This window comes from Natator depressus, chromosome 8 (assembly GCF_965152275.1).
Source record: "Natator depressus isolate rNatDep1 chromosome 8, rNatDep2.hap1, whole genome shotgun sequence".
In the NCBI taxonomy this organism is placed as follows: domain Eukaryota; kingdom Metazoa; phylum Chordata; order Testudines; family Cheloniidae; genus Natator; species Natator depressus.
In genome coordinates this window covers 86,751,147-86,774,253 of record NC_134241.1, presented here as the reverse complement: position 1 = coordinate 86,774,253, position 23,107 = coordinate 86,751,147, and the positions used below count along the sequence as shown (strand labels likewise).

The 23,107-nt window shown below is 41.2% G+C and overlaps 1 protein-coding gene across 1 annotated transcript; it reads left to right on the top strand.

Moving 5' to 3' along the window:
* Positions 1–530: 530 nt before the first annotated feature.
* On the top strand, positions 531–21,319 carry LOC141992445 (methylcrotonoyl-CoA carboxylase beta chain, mitochondrial-like). Its single transcript, XM_074961551.1, has 13 exons — positions 531–644; positions 1,886–2,224; positions 3,591–3,787; positions 5,947–6,125; positions 7,441–7,521; positions 10,493–10,671; positions 12,245–12,437; positions 14,263–14,354; positions 16,556–16,712; positions 17,584–17,706; positions 18,663–18,811; positions 19,145–19,226; positions 20,910–21,319. Exons 2-13 carry the CDS (start codon positions 1,890–1,892, stop codon positions 20,991–20,993), a joined length of 1,851 nt encoding a protein of 616 aa, XP_074817652.1. The 5' UTR covers positions 531–644; positions 1,886–1,889; the 3' UTR covers positions 20,994–21,319.
* The last annotated feature ends 1,788 nt before the right edge of the window (positions 21,320–23,107 follow it).

The following is a 23,107-nucleotide window of genomic DNA, read 5'->3' as shown; positions in this document are numbered from 1 at the left end:
GACAAAAGAAAATAAACACAGGAAGACAAAAGGAAATGAGAGAACAGATAAAGAGTAAAAGCAGGTGGAGATGGAGGTAGAGACAAGAAAAAAAGAGAAGGCATTTTAATAGCCCATGCAGAGACCTCTGCAGATCAGGCCAGGCAATAAGCAAAAGTGAAGGCTGGGTGGTTTCCTCTGTTGCCCGTGCTGAACATTTGGGAGAGACTGTCACACATCTACCACCAGCTTTGCTGGGGTGAGGGGTCGGTTTGTGGCCCAGCAGGGGGAGATCAGAGGTAAAGGTCTGGGGGAGGGGGTTTTGCTCTCTGGGACTCTATGGACAGCATCGTGCTGCCTCTCCCAGCTGCGCTATCAGAGAGAGGCAGAGCTCAGATCCTGCTGCTCGCGGCACAGGCCCCTGCAGGAGAATCTCCTCAGCTGGGAGGAGTACAGGGCCTATGCCCCACAGCTGACCAGATATGGCCCCACCCTCGGAGGACCCCGCGGGCAGACACGGGGGCGGGATCCTGGCAGTGACTGGCGTGGGCAGGCCCCGGAGCGGTGCTCAGCGGGCTGCTCGCCCAGCAGCTCTCCCCTGGCGCTGGCGGGGCGGGCAGCGCGGGCGGAGTCGCTCTCTGGGGCAGCGGTTTGGGGCTGCTGAGGTAGGAGGCCCAGGCGCGAGCCCCCGAAGGCGGCGGGGGGAGGGGCCGCGCCCCAGGCCGGCGGGGGCCTCACTCCAGGAGTTCTGAGCGGGGGCGGGGCCTGGCGGGGGCGGGGCGGTAGGGCCCGCCCGGACCGGACTCTGTGACTTTCGCTCGGAGCGAAGCTTTGCTGGGGGCGGGGCATGGCCGGGTCCTGCTGCCTCTCAGAGCCTGGCTCCGAGCTCGCTGCGCCGCTGGACCCAGGGGCCCGCGAGAGGGTCTGCGGGCTCCCCTCCCCCCCGCCCGGTGCGTTCTCCGGCCGCCCCCTCACGGCGCCCGGCCCCGCCCCGCCTCGGCTCCCTTCCCCGCCGGGAAGGCTCTGCGCTGTTGGGGGAAAGCAGAGCAGGTGCCGCGGAGACTTGCCTGCTCCCGCGCCCTGAATTCAGGCCCGGCTTCTCCTGCGGCCGATTCCCGGGGGCGCTGGGCCCCCGGCAGAGCTGCCGTGGGTGCGGACGGGAGAAGGGGGTGGGGTGGTTGGTCCAGGCTGGTTCAATTCCCTGCATTGCTCAGATTTCCTGTGTGGTGGGGCAGCTCCCAGCTGTGCAATGGGCTAGGCCAGTGCCCTGGCTGGGTTGTGAAGGCCTCAGCTCTGTGGGGTGGGAGCCACATAGGAGCGGCCGTAGGGGGTCAGACCAATGGTCCATCTAGCCCCCTGCCCTGTCTCTGGTAGGGGCTAGTGTCAGGTGCTCCACAGGGAAGGATCAGAACAGGCAATAAAGTATGTAGAAGACATCCAGAAAAGCAGGCCCCTAGTGCGGAGCAGGACTAGCTAGCACCCTGTGGTTACTGGTGTGTAAACAATGTAGCTTTCACACCTACCCACTTCTGAATAACTGAAGGCTGCTTCACACCTGGGGGTGAACGTTTGCAGTCACTTGGGGGGTGTCTGCTCTGCCACAGATCATTCGTGCAGTTCTTGGAGCCTGATTTTCAGAGGTGACCAACACCTGCAGTTTCAATTGTAGTTTTTAGGAGCTAGGGATGCTCTGTAATTCTAAAAATAGTCTATTCCGTGAGCATTTAGTTCACTGGTAAATGTTAAATAGATCAAAAATAACTTGAATTTAGACTTTCAAGGCTCAGCATTTGACAATTTGTGTCATGTAATGTGGTCTGCCTGTTAGTTTTTACCCTTTTAATCGAGAGATCTGTGAATTTGAATACTGGAAATAAAAAGCTATTTCTCCTTCTTCAATTCTTAGGGCCATGTGGAACAATATCACTGCATGCTCACTCTGGAGACCCTTTCCTAGCTTCATGTCTTCAAGAATCCAAACCTTAACTCCTTTATTCATAAGAAATTATAAGGACTTCTGCAAAGACAGACAAACAATATGGATGCTACAAAATAGTCTCTGCCAGGTTATGAAAAAGACTGTCCCCACATTGAAATGTAATATGTTTCCCCATTGTTTTGTAAGTAACAAAGCAAGATACGGACAATATACAAAAACCTTCCCTGTTTTAGATGGACGTATCCCTTCTGTATGTGAACATGTGTTTGAAGAAAACTTAAGGAATAGTGAGGCTTGTATTCAAAGGTAATTGGCCATTTTTGTAATCGTTTGGCAACATTAGTATGCATAGAAACTTGACTATCCATGTAGTAGCCTATAGGTAGCTAATTAAAAAAAGAATCTAGACATTAAGATTTGTAGCAGGTTTTTTACTACCAGAAAATTGTAAATGGTTCTTTTGCTGGGGCTTATGGACACAACCTCTTTGCAAGGTGTTTGCTCAGCGTTTCCAAATGTCAACCCACTTATGTAGTTGCCTAAATATCAATTGAGGTGTCCAGTGTTAGGCACCCAAATTTAAAACATTTAGCCATGCTGTATTATTTTGCATATATTACTAAAAAGTAATTTTGTAGAACTTCATAAAATTTGCCGTGTTTAGTTTTGAAAGCAAAGGTGGTGGTGGTGACTCATACGTTTTCAAACCTCCAGTGAAATAGTAGATGACAGTTATCTCAATTAGTCATGATTCACTCATAAAAGGAGGAAAGTGATTCATTTATTTTATGTATTTGTCCTTAAGGATCATGTGGCAACAATTCAAAGGTCTTTACTCGGAAGTATGCTCTGTAAGCAAAACTATGTAAAAGATATGGTGCCCCCTTGTGGTGGTATTTAAATAGTTACTTACAATTCTTTGCTTTTTCTCATGAGACATTTTAACATACACAGCGGTACTTACCCTGCAGGAAACCACAGTAGAAATACTGAATAATATACAGAATAATTCGTATATTGTTTGGTTAAACAATGCTTTTGGTTAAAAGTGACACTTGCAGGTGAAAATGTATATTTTAAAAAAGTTTTACTTAACTTTTAAACAGATGATTTCAAAAAGCAAATTTACTGTTCACCATTTATTCTGTTTTTTATTTACACTGTTCTTCTCTGACAGAATTAGGCTAGTCAGATTTAGTTTTGTGAAAGTACAATGCTGAAATGTTCACTTGGTGTAAAACGTTCTTTCTGCAATGGAGTTGGACATTAGTTTTTTTCCTATCTGTGCCAATGGATAAGCTGTTTTCAGCACTTGTTGAGGGGAGCCAGGGAAGAAGCCAATGAATGGTTCCTTTTTCTAGAGTAGCAGAACTCTAAAAGTAAGGCTTGCCAAAAACTGAATTAAGGCTGGTAAACTGTGATGATCAATATTTGCTCTGCAGTGAAAATTCTAATCAGCAAGTGCTCGACATCTCTCAGGATCAGATGCTTCAGCTGTGACAATCAGTAACTGCTCAGTCACTTATTAATTCTCCATAGATTGAGCTGTCTATACCGCTGATAATTTGATCCCATAAGTAGTTTAAAACATTTAACATTGCATGTATATGGCAATACCAAGGAAAAGACTGTAGCTATTTTTCATTAAATTAAGCTTTGTTTTTGAAATCAGATATTCAGAGTTGCTTTGCAAGGTCAGTAAAGGAGGTGGAGAGAATGCAATCTTGCGTCATACTCAAAGGAACAAGAAGTTGCTTGTTCGTGAACGCCTAAGAATGCTCCTCGATGACGAAACTTTTCTTGAGCTGTCCCCTTTTGCAGGCGTTGATTTGCCATACGGTGATGTCCCTGCAGCTGGATGCCTCACTGGTAAGATTTGTGGCCTCTATAGTTGGTGTAATGGGCTGCCTAAAACTTAAAATTTATCGTTATTGTATTAATCATATTTCTATAGCCTTTTCCATCTGGAGGGTTTAAAGTACTTTGCAAACAATAATAAATTTATAGGTGGTATTATCTCTATTTTATAGATGGGGAAACTGAGGAAAGAGAACTTAAATCTAAAGCGGCAGAGCTAGTCCCTTTGCACCATGGATGGGCAAGAGAGTGAAATGCCCCAAAGTATAGGGTTTCCATTGGAGTAAGAGGCTCAGATTGGCCATAATCCATCACTGTAGACGATGAAAATTATTTCCCAGTAATAAATCATGATAATGATGCTAACGTTCTTGGAGAACAGCTTAGTAAAATCTCACTTTTTTGCTGATTTTAATTTGTTTATCAAGCAAAAAAATTAATCTTAATATTTTAAGAGTTAAATTGAAGAACATTATTATTTTGTATCACCCGTTAACTTTTATAACTAATGCCAAATAAAAGTTGCCGACTTTTAACTAGAGGCTGCCCAGTCAAATTAAGGGAGCTTGAGCCACTGAGTGATTAACACAGGAACTGTGGCTTTCATTAGTGAGTTGTTCTCAAACTATCAACTTGATATTTGGGTTCTTTCCAGTAGGTATTCAGAATGCATGACCAATTACGCCTGTGTATCACTATTGAACTCGGGCATCTCTTTGCTGCTGCTGTGACCATCCAAAAAGTGTCAGAACATATTCATGTTCTATAAATAAGTATTCACTTACAGTGAAATTCACCCAATTCAGAGGGCCCTCACAAGCCCTTGTGTGCACAAGCCCTTTGTTTAGTGCTGTTACAGGGAAACCTTGTCACGGGCACCCTACTTGTAGCCATCTTCATGAGTACAGACACAACCCGCTCAGGTTTCCCTCCATCCACCCATGGATCTCTCAGTGGCAAATTCAAACCCTTTCATTCATGTAAAGTGCCACAGCTCAGAGACCCCTCATAGTGAAAACCGTTCCTCTGAAAACCCTGAAGTAAAACAAGGTAGCAACTCTTTAGTCCTGTTCAAAAGTCAGTGTTCCCAGCTCACCCCCTAAGAGTCATTAGGCTCTCTGTCATAGTTCCTTTTGCCCCTGTACCAGGTCTCCACTCTCCAGGTCACGCACTTGTGTGTGCCAAGAATTGCTTCACCCACTTTTCACACCAACTAAGCTGGTTCTTACCCTCGTTCCTAGGGGCCTGTGCACAAGCTTTCCTATATGTTGGTAGGATTTCCCAGCTCTAGTCAGTTCTCCTCAGTACACATCACAAGCGGAAAAAAGTTACTGCTGTCTTTCAGGTCTTCAGCAGCTTTTCCTTAGGTTGTTCCTGCCATCTGTTCTCAGGCAATTCTTACCTGCCCTTTCTGTCTCTCCCTAGGCTGCAGGTGCCTTCTCTCAAGTCTAGTGGTGTGGCAGCTGACTAGTCACAGGTGCATTGGACCCTGCTCCCCCTTAAAGGATCCAGTCATCCTGTACTTAGGGTATTATGTGGGCCTCTCCACTGGGGAATTTTTTCTGTAAAAACTTAAATGACCCACATTTGGAAGGGTGGTGAGCTAGCACATACTCTTTTACATGAAAAGGGAGTGAAATGAGATGAATGCTTGGGGATCATCAGTTCAGGTCTTAGTGGATGCCTTCTGATAAAATAATTTGCCTTGTTGCATTTGAAAGTGCAGTTCTGTGGTGAAAAGCAGCTGGAAGAATGGTATAATGAGGTTCCATATTTACTGTCTCACTGATTCTTTATCAGATTTTCTCAGTTTTTACACAGATTTTTTTTTCCCCCTAATTGCCTGCCCTGCAAACTCATCTGGAGAGCTGGGCTCGCTCTTCATGTAATGTCAGTAGCAAAGATGTTTCAGGTCACATTGTTTTCATCTGTACAATGCCATTAGCCTTCACATTGTAATGCTACAGAGTAGGAGGTGTATTCTCCATACAGTATCTGTGGCTTCACTGGCATAGGGGTAAATACTGTAGAAAGCCTTACTGACATGCTGCTACTACTGAAAAGAGTAACATGCACGTTGACTTCCTTGTTTAGTGTATGGAACTGTTGCAAAATGTCTACACTTGGGTTATTACAGAGCCCTTGATCAATGTCTGTGGGCTCTGTTTCAGGAATTGGAAAGATCTGTGGAATCTGGTGTGTCTTTATGGCAAATGACGCAACAATTAAAGGTGGGACCATTTATCCCATTTCAGTGAAGAAACAGCTAAGAGCTCAACAAATAGCAATTCAAAACAAACTTTTATCGGTATATCTAGTTGACAGCGGGGGAGCCTTCCTACCACTACAGGTAATAATGGAAATGGCACATTGTATGAAAATAGCCATTTTTTATCTGCATCAGATTACAGGCAGTCCTCAACTTTATGAAGTTCGACTTATGACGTTTCTGAATTGACACTCTGATTCAACTTACGACAATTGGTTTTGACTTTATGATGCTCTGTCCCGCAATGGAGTGGATTTCGGTTCCAAGTTATGATATTTCGACTAATGACGCAGTTGTAAATCCGAGGACTTCCTGTAATTTTTAGAAGTGAATCTCGTTGTTACGCTTTTTTGGCTGGCTGACTTTAACTTTTGTCCAAATCACACTCTACTTGAACTCTGCAATCAAATCAGAGTCTAGGAGATGTTTCTAACATCCAGGACAGTCGAAGTCATTCTGACTGATCTTGCATCTAAGCGAAGCCAACATGATCAACATTTAGAAACTCAAGTGTCTACATGGGAACAAATTGTGGACTCGGCAAACACTGAGAGCTCAAGTGAAGATCCCCTGGGTCTTCAGTGTGTTTGAGTTTGTATTTTCAGTATGAAAAAGTTTTGCAAAGACAAAGTATTTTTAATATAAAGTTTGTATTAATAATGCAGAGAAAATTGATGATAAATAGGCCCCTTAGTCTCCATTTTATTTTTTTCTCCTTGCTGTAATATGAGGAAGAGGGTTTGCAGAGGTCATTTTCACTGCATAGAATTCAGGTTTCTGCAAAGAATATGAGTACTCTTAGTACACATGACTTCTGCTGAAAAGCTAAAGCTGCGCCACCTGAAACATAAAGCAAAGCTTTGTAGACGGTAACCACCACTGAGCCAGTTACTGAGTCAGCAGGAGCCCTGTATGATTAAAGCCGCATCTAGTTTAATTCTGAATCCAGAAATTGCATTGAAAACAAAGGACAAAAAAGAAACTCTGTTGAATTCATTTCAGAAATATACAATGAACATGAGATCTCCTGTTCCCTGGTTTTAAGTCTGTGCCCATGTATCTAATGAGAAATGGCTTCTGTGCCCCAGATGTCCTTGAATTTGAATAGATTGCCCTTTCACAGAACCAAGATGTGTGACCTCTCTCTGCCTTGTGCAGCACAGAAGGCCTAGTCATTTTTGTTGAATTAAGTTTCAGGTGGGCAGTACATACAATCATAATGTATAACTTTCAGATACTTTTTTATTCTCTATTGTAACAGTGGTCCTCTATGAATCAGATATGCTGTGCAACTTGTTTGTTTTTATGTTTTTCAAAACTAAAGGCAAAGTGTTGGCTTTTTAAAATAATGTTGAAACTCTCTGGTAAAAACGTTGTCTTTTCTCTGCATTATTAGGCAGAACTCTTTCCTGACCAGTCTCATGGTGGCCGAATATTCTACAATGAGGCAATAATGTCTGCTATGAAAATCCCTCAGGTACAATGTCATATTGGATCTGTATAAAGATGGCATAGTTGTTTCAAAGCTGAGAGTTAAACTATGAAGTTCTTGAGGGAAGTGGCGGTGATTAAGTATGGATTAGTGGGGATGATCTAAGGCTAAAGGGGACCTAGGTCAACCAAAATATGGGGTCCCAAATCTGGGTGTTGACAGCAGATTAAGGCTTGGGATTCTAATCACTGGGAGTGTGTAAGTGAGTTGGAAGCGCTTGTGGGGTATGTGAATAGTATGGCAGGTGAAGGACAGGGAGTGCTGAGAGGATTTGGCAGCTAGTAGGAGGTAGTTAGGGCTTTTCTGCACCAAGGAAACAGCTGGTGCCCTATTCTTAAAGATGGGGTTCTGGAACTTCTTCCTAGTTAGCTAGATGATGGGGAAACATCTGACTCGCAATTCATTTTTAGGTGCCAAGAGACTTTCAAGGATGGCTGCCTAAAACTTAAAATTTATCGTTATTGTATTAATCATATTTCTATAGCCTTTTCCATCTGGAGGGTTTAAAGTACTTTGCAAACAATAATAAATTTATAGGTGGTATTATCTCTATTTTATAGATGGGGAAACTGAGGAAAGAGAACTTAAATCTAAAGTGGCAGAGCTAGTCCCTTTGCACCATGGATGGGCAAGAGAGTGAAATGCCCCAAAGTGTAGGGTTTCCATTGGAGTAAGAGGCTCAGATTGGCCATAATCCATCACTGTAGACGATGAAAATTATTTCCCAGTAATAAATCATGATAATGATGCTAACATTCTTGGAGAACAGCTTAGTAAAATCTCACTTTTTTGCTGATTTTAATTTGTTTATCAAGCAAAAAAATTAATCTTAATATTTTAAGAGTTAAATTGAAGAACATTATTATTTTGTATCACCCGTTAACTTTTATAACTAATGCCAAATAAATAACTAATGCCAAATAAAAGTTGCCGACCCCAAAAGTTGCTGACAGCAGGGCTGCAGAGTGCTTCCTGCGCAGCCACAGGCTGGTGACACCTGATCCCTGCAGGCACGAGGGCGGGGGGTGAGTGGGAGGAGGCTGTGCTCCTTATTGTTGAAGATGAGTATTTTTTTCCCCTTGATTTCATTGTAAGCTGAACTGACATTTGTCAGTTTAATCAAATCCTGCCAAACCTACACATAATCTGTAAGATTCAGCAACATTACTATTGCAGAGAGAGCCAGTGTTACTCATTAGAACCTCCTGTTCATGTACATTCTTTGTGTATTTCCCAGTGCACACACCTAACCTTCTACAGTTAAAAACAAATCTACCACTGGGGAATAATGAATGAACATGTTTAAAATAAAATATATAAAAATTATTGGTAATACAAGGTCTTGGGCCAGGATACGGTCATATATTCATAGATATTAAGGTCAGAAGGAACCATTATGATCATCTGGTTTGACCTCCTGCACAATGCAGGCCACAGAATCTCACCCACCTACTCTTGCAATAAACCTCTCACCTATGTCTGAGCTATTGGAGTCCTCAAATCATCGTTTAAAGACTTCAAGCTGCAGAGGATCCTCCAGCAAGTGACCTGTGCCCCATGCTGCAGAGGAAGGCGAAAAACCCCCAGGGCGTCTTCCAATCTGCCCTGGAGGAAAATTCCTTCCTGACCGCAAATATGGCCATCAGCTGAACCCTGAGCATGTGGGCAAGATTCACCTGCCAGAAACCCAGGAAAGAATAATCTGTAACTCAGATCCCACCCCATCTACCATCCCATCACAGGCCATTGGGCCTATTTACCATGAATAGTTAAAGGTCAATTAATTGCCAAAATCATGTTATCCTATCATACCATCTCCTCCATAAATTTATAGAGTTTAATCTTGAAGCCAGATAGGTCTTTTGCCCCCACTGCTTCCCTTGGAAGGCTGTTCCAGAACTTCACTCCTCTGATGGTTAGAAACCTTCGTCTAATTTCAAGTCTAAACTTCCTGATGGCCAGTTTATATCCATTTGTTCTTGTGTCCACATTGGTACTGAGCTTCAGTAATTCCTCTCCCTCTCTGATATTTATCCCTCTGATATATTTATAGAGAGCAATCATATCTCCCCTCAATCTTCTTTTGGTTAGGCTAAACAAGCCAAGCTCCTTGAGTCTCCTTTCATAAGACAGGTTTTCCATTCCTTGGATCATCCTAGTAGCCCTTCTCTGTACCTGTTCCAGTTTGAATTCATCCTTCTTAAATGTGGGAGACCAGAACTGCACACAGTATTCCAGGTGAGGTGTCACCAGTGCCTTGTATAACGGTACTAACACCTCCTTATCTCTACTGGAAATACCTCGCCTGATGCATCCCAAGATCGCATTAGCTTTTTTCACGGCCATATCACATTGGTGATTCATAGTCATCCTGTGGTCAACCAATACTCCGAGGTCCTTCTCCTCCTCCGTTACTTCTAATTGATGCGTCCCCAGTTTATAACTAAAATTCTTGTTGTTAATCTGTAAATGCATGACCTTACACTTCTCACTATTAAATTTCATCCTATTACTATTACTCCGGTTTACAAGGTCATCCAGATCCTCCTGTATGATATCCCGGTCCTTCTCTAAATTGGCAATATCTCCCAGCTTTGTATCATCTGCAAACTTTATTAGCACACTCCCACATTTTGTGCCGAGGAGAGTAATAAAAAGATTGGTCCCAAACCAGTCCCTAAAGTTACTTGAGAAAAAGCTTTTGTTTTGTGATTGCTAATCACCTAACTAATAATGCTCCCTTTTAATGTTCTTTCATTACATTAGAATTTGGCAGCCAGCTAATTTAATACAATTTTAAAATAAGACTTGTTTAGAAAGTTTTGGGGGATGTTTAGTTTGGTGCATAAAGATCATAAATCTCAAAAGTGCCTAAAATAGCTTACTACTACTATTATTACAATAGTGTCCCTGCCCAAGCATTCTCCTTACTCAAATGTCTTGCTTTGTCCCCCAGGTGGCAGTGGTGTGTGGTTCTTGTACAGCTGGGGGTGCCTATCTTCCTACCATGGCAGAGGAAACTGTGATTGTAGACAAAATCGGTACTATGTTTCTTGCTGGACCCCCTTTGGTTAAAGCTGCCACAGGAGAAGATATCTCTTCTGAGGACCTAGGAGGAGCCAGTATGCACTCTAAGTAGGTACAGTGTTTATAAAAAATGGGGCTCAAATAATATGTTTAGTAACAAAAGGTATGCCTGATGTCTGCAGTGACAGCACACTGTCTGATCCTAAAGATAGGAAGTATGTCTTGAAAACACATTAGAAATTATACGTAAGTGACTTTTTAAAGAGCCTTTTTGCGCATACATGGGAGTGCGATAGTGCTAGAGATACATTCATTTAAAAAGAACCCACCAAACATATAATGTAACGTAAGTGTATAACAGCTAAGTATTGTTATAATTCTTTTAATTTCGTATTTTACTATTTCTGCTCAAACAATCTCTCCATTTCAGGGCCTGCTCCTCAGATCTTACACACTTGACTTCATTAGGAATTCAATAAGAACTTCAGGATCAGGCCCATAATTGCAACTTACCCTCATACAGTATCTGAGGAGGAAGAAAGCTATTGATTTATTTACATTAGCGGAGAGGAAGGATGGTCCAGTGGTTAGGCTGCTAACCCGGGACTAGGGAAACCAGGGTTCACTTCCCTGCTCTGCCACAGACTTCCTGTGTGATCTTGTGCAAATCAGTTAATCTCTGTGCCTCAGTTCTCCATCTTGCAGGGGTGTTGTGAGGATAAATGCATTTAAAATTTGTGAGGCACTGAGATAGTATGGTGATGGGGGCCAGATACGTACCTAATTTGGAGGCATTGAAGTATTTCACTGCAAGAAAGAAGCTGGATGCTTGTAAAAACAGCTGGAAACAAGGAGCTAGCTTTTCTGCCTCTACTAGTAATCCTTGCTCCCTGAGAGGAAATGTGAGCTGAACTCAGAAGGGACTAGAGCATCTAGCAGGACAGTTTCAAGTATCTAAACACTTCCTTATTATTTTTCCATGTAAGAAATTGCTGCTGTTGCCAAAAGAATGTTTTTGCAGCTCCAGATAGGAGGAAAGGTGGGTTCTGTCTTCACTGTGCTCTGCATTGTAGACATCTCCACTGCTCCCTGGGCTTGGCAGACTCAGAAACTGTACCCCAGAGCCTGCTGGGTTGGATGCTGTGATTGAGCAAAGATTAATCTGAAGGTTTTGGTTATCCCCTTGCCATTCAGATAAATGGGACCGTGCAGTATATGAAAAGTTGGTTTCTTTATTTCCAGTCCTGACATGCTGCTGGTGTAAAGAAGTTGCAAAAATTATTTTTCTCTTTATCATTTCAAATGTTGTATCCAAAATATTTTGAAGATGAGTACAAAAGCTTTTTCCTTTAATATAGCTAACCATCAAAGTAGTAAAGGGAGAAATTCTCTCCTCCCCTCTCCACTGTGGATCTTTTGTTGTTTAGACTGCAGTTGTTCTAGGCACAGCACTTCCATTCACTTACGTGAGAGATCTGCACCTCAAGCAAGAACAAAAATGCACAAAGTCCTCAGTGAGTCTGGAAATCCACAGTGCAAATGATAGAAGTGATTTTTTTCCTCTTTAATTTTTAGCATCAGTCCTTAATTTTTCATTAATGTAGTCTGATGTCCAGAACTTTCATTTTTATTTATTTTATATGTCCAGAACTTTCATTTCTAAAATGTCATTGTCCTTCAGAATCAGTGGCTGTGTTGACCATTTTGCATCTTCAGAAAAGGAAGCATATGAATGTGTTAGAAATATTATCTTGACGCTAAATTATGAACTTCCACCAGAGGAAACTTTGGAGTATGATGATCCTCTGTACAGTGCTGAAGAGCTCCTGGGGCTTGCACCACGAGGTTATAGCTATACTCTACATATAAAACTGGTAAGGAGGACAAATGCTACAGTAGTTCACAATTTTTAGGTGTCTGCTTAATCCAATATCTGCATATTAAAAGACAGCATGCTACCTTTCTTTGGAGGATTCCTTTGGGAATCCTAAATCACATGAAATACTCAGGTTTCAGAGTGGTAGCCGTGTTAGTCTGTATCAGCAAAAACAACGAGGAGTTCTTGTGGCATCTTAGAGACTAACATATTTATTTGGGCATAAGCTTTTGTGGGCTAGAACCCACTTCATCAGATACATGGAGTGGAAAATACAGGAGCAGGTGTATGTCAGATTTATGTCCATTTATTCTTGTCTCACATATCTGACATCAGGAATCAAAAACCAGTAGCAGAACACTTCAGTCTCCCTGGTCACTCAATAACAGACCTAAAAGTGGCAATCTTCAACAAAATAACGTCAAAAACAGACTCCAGGGTGAAACTGTAGAACTGGAATTAATTTGCAAACTGGCAGTGGTTGGGTCATCATAAAACCTAAACCTAATTTCCCCAATACTAATTTCTCCCTACTGTAACTCACACCTTCTTGCCAACTGTCTGAAATGGGCCACTCTCATTACCACTTCAAAAGTTATTTTTCTTCTCTTGGTATCCTACTGTCAATTGAATTGTCTTGTTAGACTAACCTTCCACTTGGTAAGGCAGTTTGCATCTTTTCATGTATTTTTACCTGCTTCTGTATTTTCCACTCCATGCATCTGATGAAGTGGGTTCTAGCCTACGAAAGCTTATGCCCAAATAAATTTGTTAGTGTCTAAGGTGCCACAAGGACTCCTCATTGTCTATGAAATACTCAGTGTTGCATATTATTGTTGCCAAGGACCTGACTGCTGTGTCAGCTCTTCTTTCTGTCTTGAATATATTTCAGAGTGTAATGGCAAAGGTTCCTCGTGGCTGTGTAAAAAAACCAAAAAGTTAATCACTTTGTAGAGAGTAGAATAACTGCACCAAATGATTCTGGAAGTACTACTCCTCCCACATGCCTAGGCATGTAGAAGCTTGGAGTGCTTCAGAATCCGTGCGCTCTGCATCTTTGTGGCTGATTTTAAGGAACTGCAAATCGTTGGAAAATGGTTTTGATGCTTGTTGTCCATTTCCCAGTAGACAAAGCTACACATCACAGAAACCACTCCTACAATTGGCACTAACTTGCACCCTTGCTGGTAGTCTCAGTTGAGAGGCCAAGGAATGAGTGAATTAAGGAGTCTGACTCCCTCCCATCCTCTGGTGGTCCCTCCAGATCAGACACATTAGTGGGGCAGTGTGGGGAAACTTGGACTGTCACTCCTCATGTTACAGGTGGTCTGTGGATATACAGAGGATTTTGGTCTCCAGGGATATTAGTCCAGCATCTTTTGCCAGCAATAAATTCTAACAATTCAGGGGTCTTAGCTTGTTTTCAAAATGGTCCTCTTAGAATACACCTGAAAAATGTGTGCACACGTGTGGTTTAGTGCAGTGTTACTTGTGCACACAAACCAGGTAATTGCACTCAAAAGAGCCTTTTTTTGCTTGTGCAAATGTGGGTTTTTGGTCATGTGAATGACTGCTCACTTTTTAGAGGCCAAGTTTAAAGTTTGTTTCCAGGTAGCAGGTAATCAAGTACTAACAAAAGTTTGTTTTCATACTCATTGCATATTTTTAGATTTAATAGATTTTTAAAGCCTGAAGGACTATTATGATCTACTCTGAGCTTCTGAATAGCACTGGCTGTAATTTCTGGTTGGACAGAGCGTAAGTTTAGAAAGACACCCAATCTTGATTTAAGTTTCTGATGAAAACAAGTAATTTCCTTGTAGATTTTGAGCCGTCTGATAGATGGAAGCAGGTTCCAGGAATTCAAAGCTGAATATGGAACAACATTAGTAACGGGATTTGCCCATATGGAAGGGTAAGACTGCAAGAGTATATTATAAAAAATTCAGACTCTGTTGGTAAAGAAGCTTTTGTATCATTATTAGGTCTTTTAGTATGTCCAATTAAAAAACAAACACCTTAAGTTAGAGTTCTGGATGGTTCAAGTGATTGATAATAAGATAGCTCTAGTTAGCCTAACATTTTACCTCTAGATTCTGAATTCAGACTTGGCCAGGTCAGTAGTGGCTGAGAGCCATTACAAGATGATGGCTGGTCTGTGGCCTATATGAAATGAGTTGGTGATTCAGCCCAGTGTCTAGGTGGACAGGTGTCCACATCCCAGTTGGTACTTTGCTGACAGTCTCAGCAGATTCATTAAGCAATGAAAAGGCTTGGACACTGAACCTCTCAAAGTGGCCCCATAGAGCAGGGCTCAGGTATATAGGTGAGGCAGTGTGAGTGACCTTGCATTGCCAGTTCCTGTACCGTGCCACTTCAGTGGATAAGAAATTACTTCATCCTCTAAGGCTGTTACTCTGGCACATTTTACTAGCACTGAATTCACTCATAATCTTTAAAATATCAAAATAAATATTTTAGGCCCATTTTGTGAGTCAGAGTAACCTGATAGCCCCTTTCTCTTTAATAAATGTTAAGTTTATCACTAAACAGTGCTAGAAGATAAATCATTTTGCTAAAATTAATATAGCATGCTACTCTGCTTAACAGTCAGGTTAATTGATTTTCCTCTGAGACAAGCTGAATATTTGAGACACACATTCCATTATGCTGAAAAGACAAATTATACAGCTGAATATATTGGGCAAGTATATTTTGCTTGCTGCCATTAGCAGTTTGAGAGTTTGTCAAGCTGAGACCATTCATAAGCAGCCATCTTTAGAGTTACTAGTATTTATTGGCCTTGTGTGTCCTGTTGAATTTCTTATTCAGACTCCCTGCTCTAAACAAATCACAGCTTTGACAAGCGTAATCTTCATAATAAACTAGAAATCTAGTTTAAGCTTAGACTTGCAGCTGTTGAGTGTATAACATAGTACAGAATGTCCATTATCGCTGCAGAAGGTACAGAATGCATTGTAAAGCATGTTTGTTTTTCTTTTAGCTGCACAGTTTATCCTTCAGAATCTGAGTAGGATTTGCTCATGAATAAACTAGAAAGAAATAATAATCACAGCCTGATCTTTTTTCTGGCAACAGGAATTGAAGCTTTGCCATTCAAACTGGTCCAGCCTGCCCTTCCTTTTTTTTTTAAACCATGTAGAGCCCCAAAGTCCTAACCCCATTAAGCAGCATTTTTGGACTAGCATTTAGGACATTTAATGAAGCAAGTCATTGTTAACTAAACAATATAAGTTGGATGTGGGGAAAGAGAAAGTGGTAGTAAATGAATTTCTAATCTATTTTCAAGCGTTTCCAAAGCGACCAGCGCTGCATGAAAACAGGGTTTTCAGTTAGAGCACCAAGAGTGACCTCTTTTATGTTAGACTCTGTGTGATCTGGTGCTTAAATGCTCAGTATGTGCTAAAACAGACCATGTTAAGTTATCAGATACATTCAGTGCATACTTACCTTGTGATCTGGTTTATTTGGAAGCACAAACATACATGGCAGGCTTCTGTAAAGTTGAACCTTAGAACCAACACAAATGTTGATCCTGATTAAAATGTGTGGTTTTGAATGACATTTTATAGAGGAGGAATATTTGACATGTTTTGTTTGACATAAACATTGTTTGTTTTTTAAAGAAACTGTTCAGAAATAAAAAAGCTTTTCAAAAACATATTTGGTTTCAAATGTAAATAGGGGATAGTGGATGTTAACTAGACACACATTGTATGTCGCACTAAGTGATGAGGAAGAGAGTCAGGACTCCTGGGTTGCATTCATAACTCTGCCCACTATCTCACTGTGACCTTGAGGAAGTCACTTAACATTTCTGTACTTCATCTAAGTTTATTTATCTGTTAAATAAGTATGACACTACCCTGCTCCACAGGGATGTTGCAAACTCAGTGTTAATAAAGCACTTTGAGATCCTTGAATGAAGGCAGCGTGCAAGTGCAATTTGTGTATTATTTTGAGTGTCTCTTGAAGCTGCTCCTATAGGACTGATGCTAGTAAAGCCGAATATTATTTTTGTTAGTTTACTACAGGCAACACTCTTACCAATCTCAATCTACAAAAATGAAAGTGTTCCTATGTTTGTTTTGTTAGACACCTAGTTGGGATAGTGGCTAACAACGGTGAGCTGACTCATGATGCTTCTCTAAAGGGCAGCCACTTTGTACAGCTGTGTAGTCAGCGATGCGTTCCTATCCTGTTTCTTCAGAATACTGCTCCACATGCACCAGAGCCAACAAGTCTCTCACAGGTATGGCACCGTAATTCAAGAATGAGAATGTAGTTCCCAGTTCTTGTCCTGACTCATTTTTCACATTGACAAAGTCTCTATTCATTTTGTTAAAATCACAATCTTTGTTTCAACCTTACTCATTTTGCTGATAAAACCAACTAGGTTCTTAGGCATTTCATTCTTAGACCTAGACTCTAGGGTCACCATTTTCCCCCTAGTATTACACTCATCCACATTCTCTTGCTTTAGCAATGCTATCCATTAACCTGGGGTGGCAGGGTGTCCAGCCTTCACTGCTCGTAGTAAAAGTTAGCACTCAGTGCTTTTCATCTCAAAACATTAACTAGTCAGTTCTCACAACCGCCTTATCAAGGAGGTAATGAAGTATTATCTCTATTGCACAGCTGGAGAAACCAAGGCAGAGAGTTAAAAGTTACTTGTCCCCGGCCACAGAGAGCATCGGGATAGGTTTAGCCCTAGGTTCTATGAGCCGAGAACTCCTCTCTCTATGCACCCATTTCTTTCCTAGCCCTACTCTTCCTGTATGCCCCTAGCATTTGGGATCAAGCCTGGTACAGCCGCAGTGCATCTGAGCTTTACTAGCCTAGACAGAGACAAAGTCACTCCAGGATCCAGGGCTTATGTAGCAAAGCAGTGCTCCACTACCAACATAGGCTATAATTATTTCACTGATTTATAGTTTTATGGCCTATGCTATAATACTCACTTTTGTGCTGTGCTCTTCCTGATTTATTTGTTCTGAAAACATTGATCAGTTAGCATTTTATGCAAAGAAATCTTCAGATGCTTTATAAGTTTGGTTAGGATGAGGGGAATCTAGAAAAAATATTTAAGAACTAAACTGTCTTCATCTGTATTTTAATTTCAGGCAGAGAATCACACCAATAGATTAAAGGCACAGGCCTCCATGATGGCTGCAGTTGCTTGTGCTGCTGTGCCCAAGATAACCCTTGTAATTGGTGGCTGTTACGGGAATGAAAGTTATGCCATGGTATGGTTAATATGTTGGGTAATATTTGACTTGTCACAGGTTTCCATCTGGTTCAGCCTGCCACTGGCACACACGTGTAATTCCATTCATTATTGTAATTTTAAAATAGGAGCTGCTTCATAAAGTAACTCTACTAAGTTTGGTCCCTATCTGTGAAAGCTGGGTGTCCGTTGTGAAAGTTAATTCTCTGAAACTGCTCACGCTAAGGATCAAATGCTGCCCTTGTTCCTCAGCTGAAGTTTATTAGTCTCAGTGATCAAGGGTCATATGTTTCTTAGTGAATTGGAAATTAGAAGTATAAGAAAATATCATAGGCAGTGGGGACTACTCAGACACTTAAAGTTAAGCATGTGTATAAACACAGTTACACACTGATCGGTCAACTCACATCCTGTAAGGTGCTGAATGACCTGAACTCTAATTGAACCCAATGAGAGTTTAAGTTGTTCAACACCACCTTGAGCCAGGTCCTTTAGCATGATTTTAACGTTTATAACATGGATACATGCATTTGTTTCAGTTAGGCTCAACAAACTAAGTTAATAGTCACTATTAGTTATTTAGGCCAGAAATTATATATATATAAAAATGTAAAAATATTGTTAATGCCTTTTTATATATAGATATAAACAAAGACATTTTAAAAAATGCAACAGTAAAAGTAAGCAAACACAGATCATGCTAAAACTTGTAATTTTGGTTCATACCTTTAAAGTCACACATTATTGCAGGGAATGTGATTAATTCAGTTTAATATGTTGAAGTGTTTTAATTGATCCCTATAAAGACTTGAAGGAATTGGTTTAAGTCTGATAGGGATCATGTGCCGAAGGAGAATATACACACCTTAAAAACCATTAAATTTTGTTCTTCAGGGACCTGATTGAATCATCCTATGTGAATGGCTCATTTTAAGCTCCTGGAGATTGAATAGTGTGTCTCTTTCTTTCTTTAAGTGTGGGAGGTCATTTGATCCAAACTTCCTGTTCCTGTGGCCTAATGCAAGAGTTGCCCTTGTGGATTCAAGACATATTTCCACATTCCCACAAGCTAGGGATGATGACTGCATAGGAGATGACTCAGAGTTAAAGCATCTAAAAGAAAAGTAAGGATTGAAAATAACCCCCTTAATTATGGTTATGATTAAATTAATTTCATTTTTTTATTTGTTTTATCTTCCAGACCAACACACCTACTAAATATCTCACCAACCAAAGCAGCTTTACCTTGCATATTTCCTTTGCATGTGGAATTACTTAGGGATCAAATTCTGTCTGTAGATATATACTGGACACCCACTGATTTCTATGGTAGCGTCACACATGCATCCCAGAGTAGGATTTGTGCCCTATTCACTTTTGCTTCTGTTTCTCTGCTTTGACTTGAGTGAATTTCCTATTCTGGAGTTTTAAAACTTCTGAAATACTCTCTTATCTAGGCTAGACGAAGAAAGCAGTGCATTTCACTCCTCTGCTCGACTCTGGGATGATGGCATAATACTGCCACAGAATTCTAGGAAGGTAGGCTTTTTCCTTACATTAAATGCACATGTCCACATAAATCATTCAGGTTCTTCTCACCTTTTCTCTCCATGCCAATCTATCCAAAATGCTCCTGTTGCAGTCCTCTTCCATTCTGGTTGCTTTGATCATGGAACCGCCTTGAATTCCTTAATTGGCTTTAATCTCCTTGACGTTTCCTTTAAGGCCCTATATAATCTGGTCTTCACCTACATCTCCACTTTTTAGGGATTGAGGAATTTAAAAAAAAAAATTCTTCCTAATTCTCTTTCTTTGTGCTGCATTTTTCTTTCTTCTACTCTTGGCTTCTGATTTGCCCCTTATTCTTGGAATGGTCTTCCTGTCTTACCTGCTGTGCATCCACTTATTCAGATCTTTCCTTAAAACCCTCTGCTTCCCTTTGTGCCGCCTCACTATCTAGATTTCCTGGATACATGTCCTCTGTCTTGTCATCTTATTTATTAATAAATATTTCTTTAAGAGCCTAGTGTTCTCTATACTTTGACACAGTAAGCTCTTTAGGGCAAGGATCTTGTCCCACTGATGTATATTTATGGTACTATATAAGTGATTTTTAATATTTTCTTTAGCATTTTGTGGAAACTGTTTATGGGAGACTGATGTATCTTTCACATATTTGAGCTCACAGACACATATAAATACATCTGTCTAGAAATTAAATTTGGAAAGAAAAATGGACAGTAATCAGGGAGCTATCCATACCTGCCTTCCCAAGCAATTCCATTGGGACACCAAAGTTCATTTTCCTTGCAGTTCTGAGCAGTCTTTTTACTATACCATGTTGCCTCTTACCCCAGTTCTCACTCTGAGTTGCAGATATCCACCTAAATGGAGAAATGTGTGCTCACGTGTTAGCCTGACTAATAGGCCTTTTTGTGGTAATATGCTCTATTAGTGGTGGGGTGTTTACTATTAAAGCAGGAACAAAAAACCCCTTAATTTCAATAAACGAGAAAAATATGTAGTGAACTTTGGGAAAAGTGTCTTTCTATATCAAACTGTGCCAAACATGATCTGAGTCTCTCGAAATCAGTATATTTAGAAAAATCAATCACATTCTAATATAGAAATTGTAATTTCCTTACTTTAAAATTGAACAAATGAAAGGATCATATATTTCAAGACAAAAACTGGACAGGTATTGATCCATGGGAGACCAAGAAAAATTATTTTCTAAAAGATTAAGTCTTGAGAAAAGGAGCAGGATAGTCAGTTCTTCTGTGCAATTGGGAATACTAGTAGTGCAGAGTTGTAATGACATTTGGATTGGATGATCAGTCTATCACTCCAGGGAAATGTGTGTTGGTCAAACAAAAGGGGTAGGGCAAGATAGTTTAATAATCAAAAATGTACACTTTTGTTATTAGTTACTTCAAATTAATAATCTTTCTTCACAGTTGCCTAAAGTAGAGTGACATCTGTTTGCTCCACACATTCTGTTGAGCTCCAAAGGACATTTCTCCCTCTTCCTTCCCCCAGCAAAATATTGCTCTATTTTTCTTCTACGTGTGCATGTGTTAGTTTTTGACAATTAATCATTTTTAAGCATCAGTTCTATGAAAGAGATAAAAACAAAAGCATTATCTGAGTTTCTAAATATAATAACCTCTAGTATTGAGTTTCTGGAAGATTAATTGCTTATCCGGTGTTCTCTTTCATCAGGTGATTGCACAGTGCTTAACAATTATGAAACAGCAGAAGTACCAGACTGCATCTCTGCAACGATACCCCGTTATCAGACTGTAATCAAACTGCCATTGGCAAATAACTGGATTTTTAAGAATGCCAAAATACAATGTTTTAAATGGAAGTGATTTTCTAACAGTTTGATACCTTTAGTATAACTTGAATTAGTTCTAGAAACTGTCAGTATACAAAAAGGAAGCTCAGATTTCAGGTTTGTATTTTGATCCCTGTTGCGCTAGCAAATTTGAAAATTATACTGTATGAAAAGAACAAGGAAAATGCAATTAATAAACTTTTGGATCTTGACACTTGTTCTGTGTAATGAAGCAAACTCCTTTTGTGCAAAAACTATTCTTGGGTTATTAACATTCACACTTTGTATATGAAATGTAAGAGCAAGCTGTAGTTTCTCAGTCTACAATAACAAAACAATTAAAAGTAATAAAAATTGAGTGGAAGCTGATACTAAAAATAAAGGCTTTACTCTTCCCTGCATATTTGCTTTAAAGTCACTATACCAAGAGTGGGCAAACTATGGCCCAGGGGCCGCATCCAGCCCTTCATACATTTTAATCCGGCTCTTGAGCTCCTGCTGGGGAGCAGGGTCCAGGGCTTGCCCTGCTCTGGGGTTCCAGCTGGGAGCATGGTCGAGGGCTCCACGCAACTCCTGGAAGCAGCAGCATGTCCCCCCTCCAGCTTCTAAACATAGGGGCAGCCAGGGGGCTCCACACGCTGGCCCAGCCCCAAGCACCACCTCCACAGCTCCCATTGGCTGGGAACTGTGGCCGATTGGGAGCAGCCTGGCTGCGTCTCTATGTAGGAACCAGAGCCTGACCCCCTCCCATACCCCGACCCCCTGCTCCAGCCCTGATTGCCCTCCAAACCCCTCAGTCTCAGCCCAGAGCACTCTCCTGCACCCCCAACCCCTCATCCCCAGCCACACACTCCTCTGTGTCCCAGCCCGGAGCCCCCTCCTGCACCCTGAACTCCTTATTTCTGGCCCTGCCCCAGAACCTGCATGCCCAACTGGAGCCCTTGCCCCCTCCCACACCCCAACCCCCAGTTTTGTGAGCATTCATGGCCCGCCATACGATTTCCATACCCAGATGTGACCCTTGCGTACACTATACTGTCAAACTTCTTAGCATTCATCAGTGTAAATAGGGGCTGAAGGGATCCTTCTTGCTTCTGAACTAGTTTGTTGTGGAATTATCTTTTATGATACACTATAAATCTGCATCACTGTGAGTCTGATCCAGTGCCCTCTAAATGTAACTGGGGTCTTTCCATTGACTTTTAATAGGCCTTGGATCAGACCACATTCAGAGATCTAGTCTCTCCATACTGTTGGTAACATTTAGCCAGTGCTAGGTGTTCAGTTAGTTAAGAGACACAGTGAGTCAGCAAATAGGGCACTGACCTGGGAGACAGGAGCCCTGGGTTCTGTTTCCAGCTCTCCTGCCTACATGGCAAGTCATTTCACCTCTCTGTACCTCAGTTTCCTCATCTGGATAGTGATGATAATGATGTACTGCTTTGTAAAGTGTTTTGAGATCTATGGCTGCAAAAGTATTCTATGATATGACCCAAGTACTGTTAGTAGACCTTCCTCCAGCCCAAGGTGCTGACTGAAAGCTGTTACAATCTGAAGGCTGTTTGGCCTAGGTGAAATGAATCAATGTTGAAAGAGACCTCATAGAAACTAGTCCTGGAATTGGCACTTGTCTCCATTCAGTAAAGGTCAAGAATCCATTTGGTATCTGAAAGCTTTAGATGCAGTCTTTCCTCATAGGATGTGAGGTACCTTAGCAGGGCAATGTGGGGCAACTTAACTAGCCCCCCTGACCTCCTGAGAATTGGACCTATTCTGCAAATAGAAAAATTCAAGTTCTAGTTGTATCAATCTGAAATCATTCACCAGCAGAAATAAGTTTGGAGTAGAAGACAGTGAGGACAAAGGCCTTTTCTTTGCATCTTTTGCATGTGCTAAGAAAGCAGGAGCTAAATGTATCTCACATGGGAGTTTTGATAGTGACAAATTACAGTAACAAGTTCTGGGATAACAACGCTTTAACACACAATATTACTTCAGCTCAGGGTCTGAGAAAGTAATATTAAAGCTGGAATATTAACAGCAAAATAAAATTTAAACCAAATGTTTAAATAACAAGAAT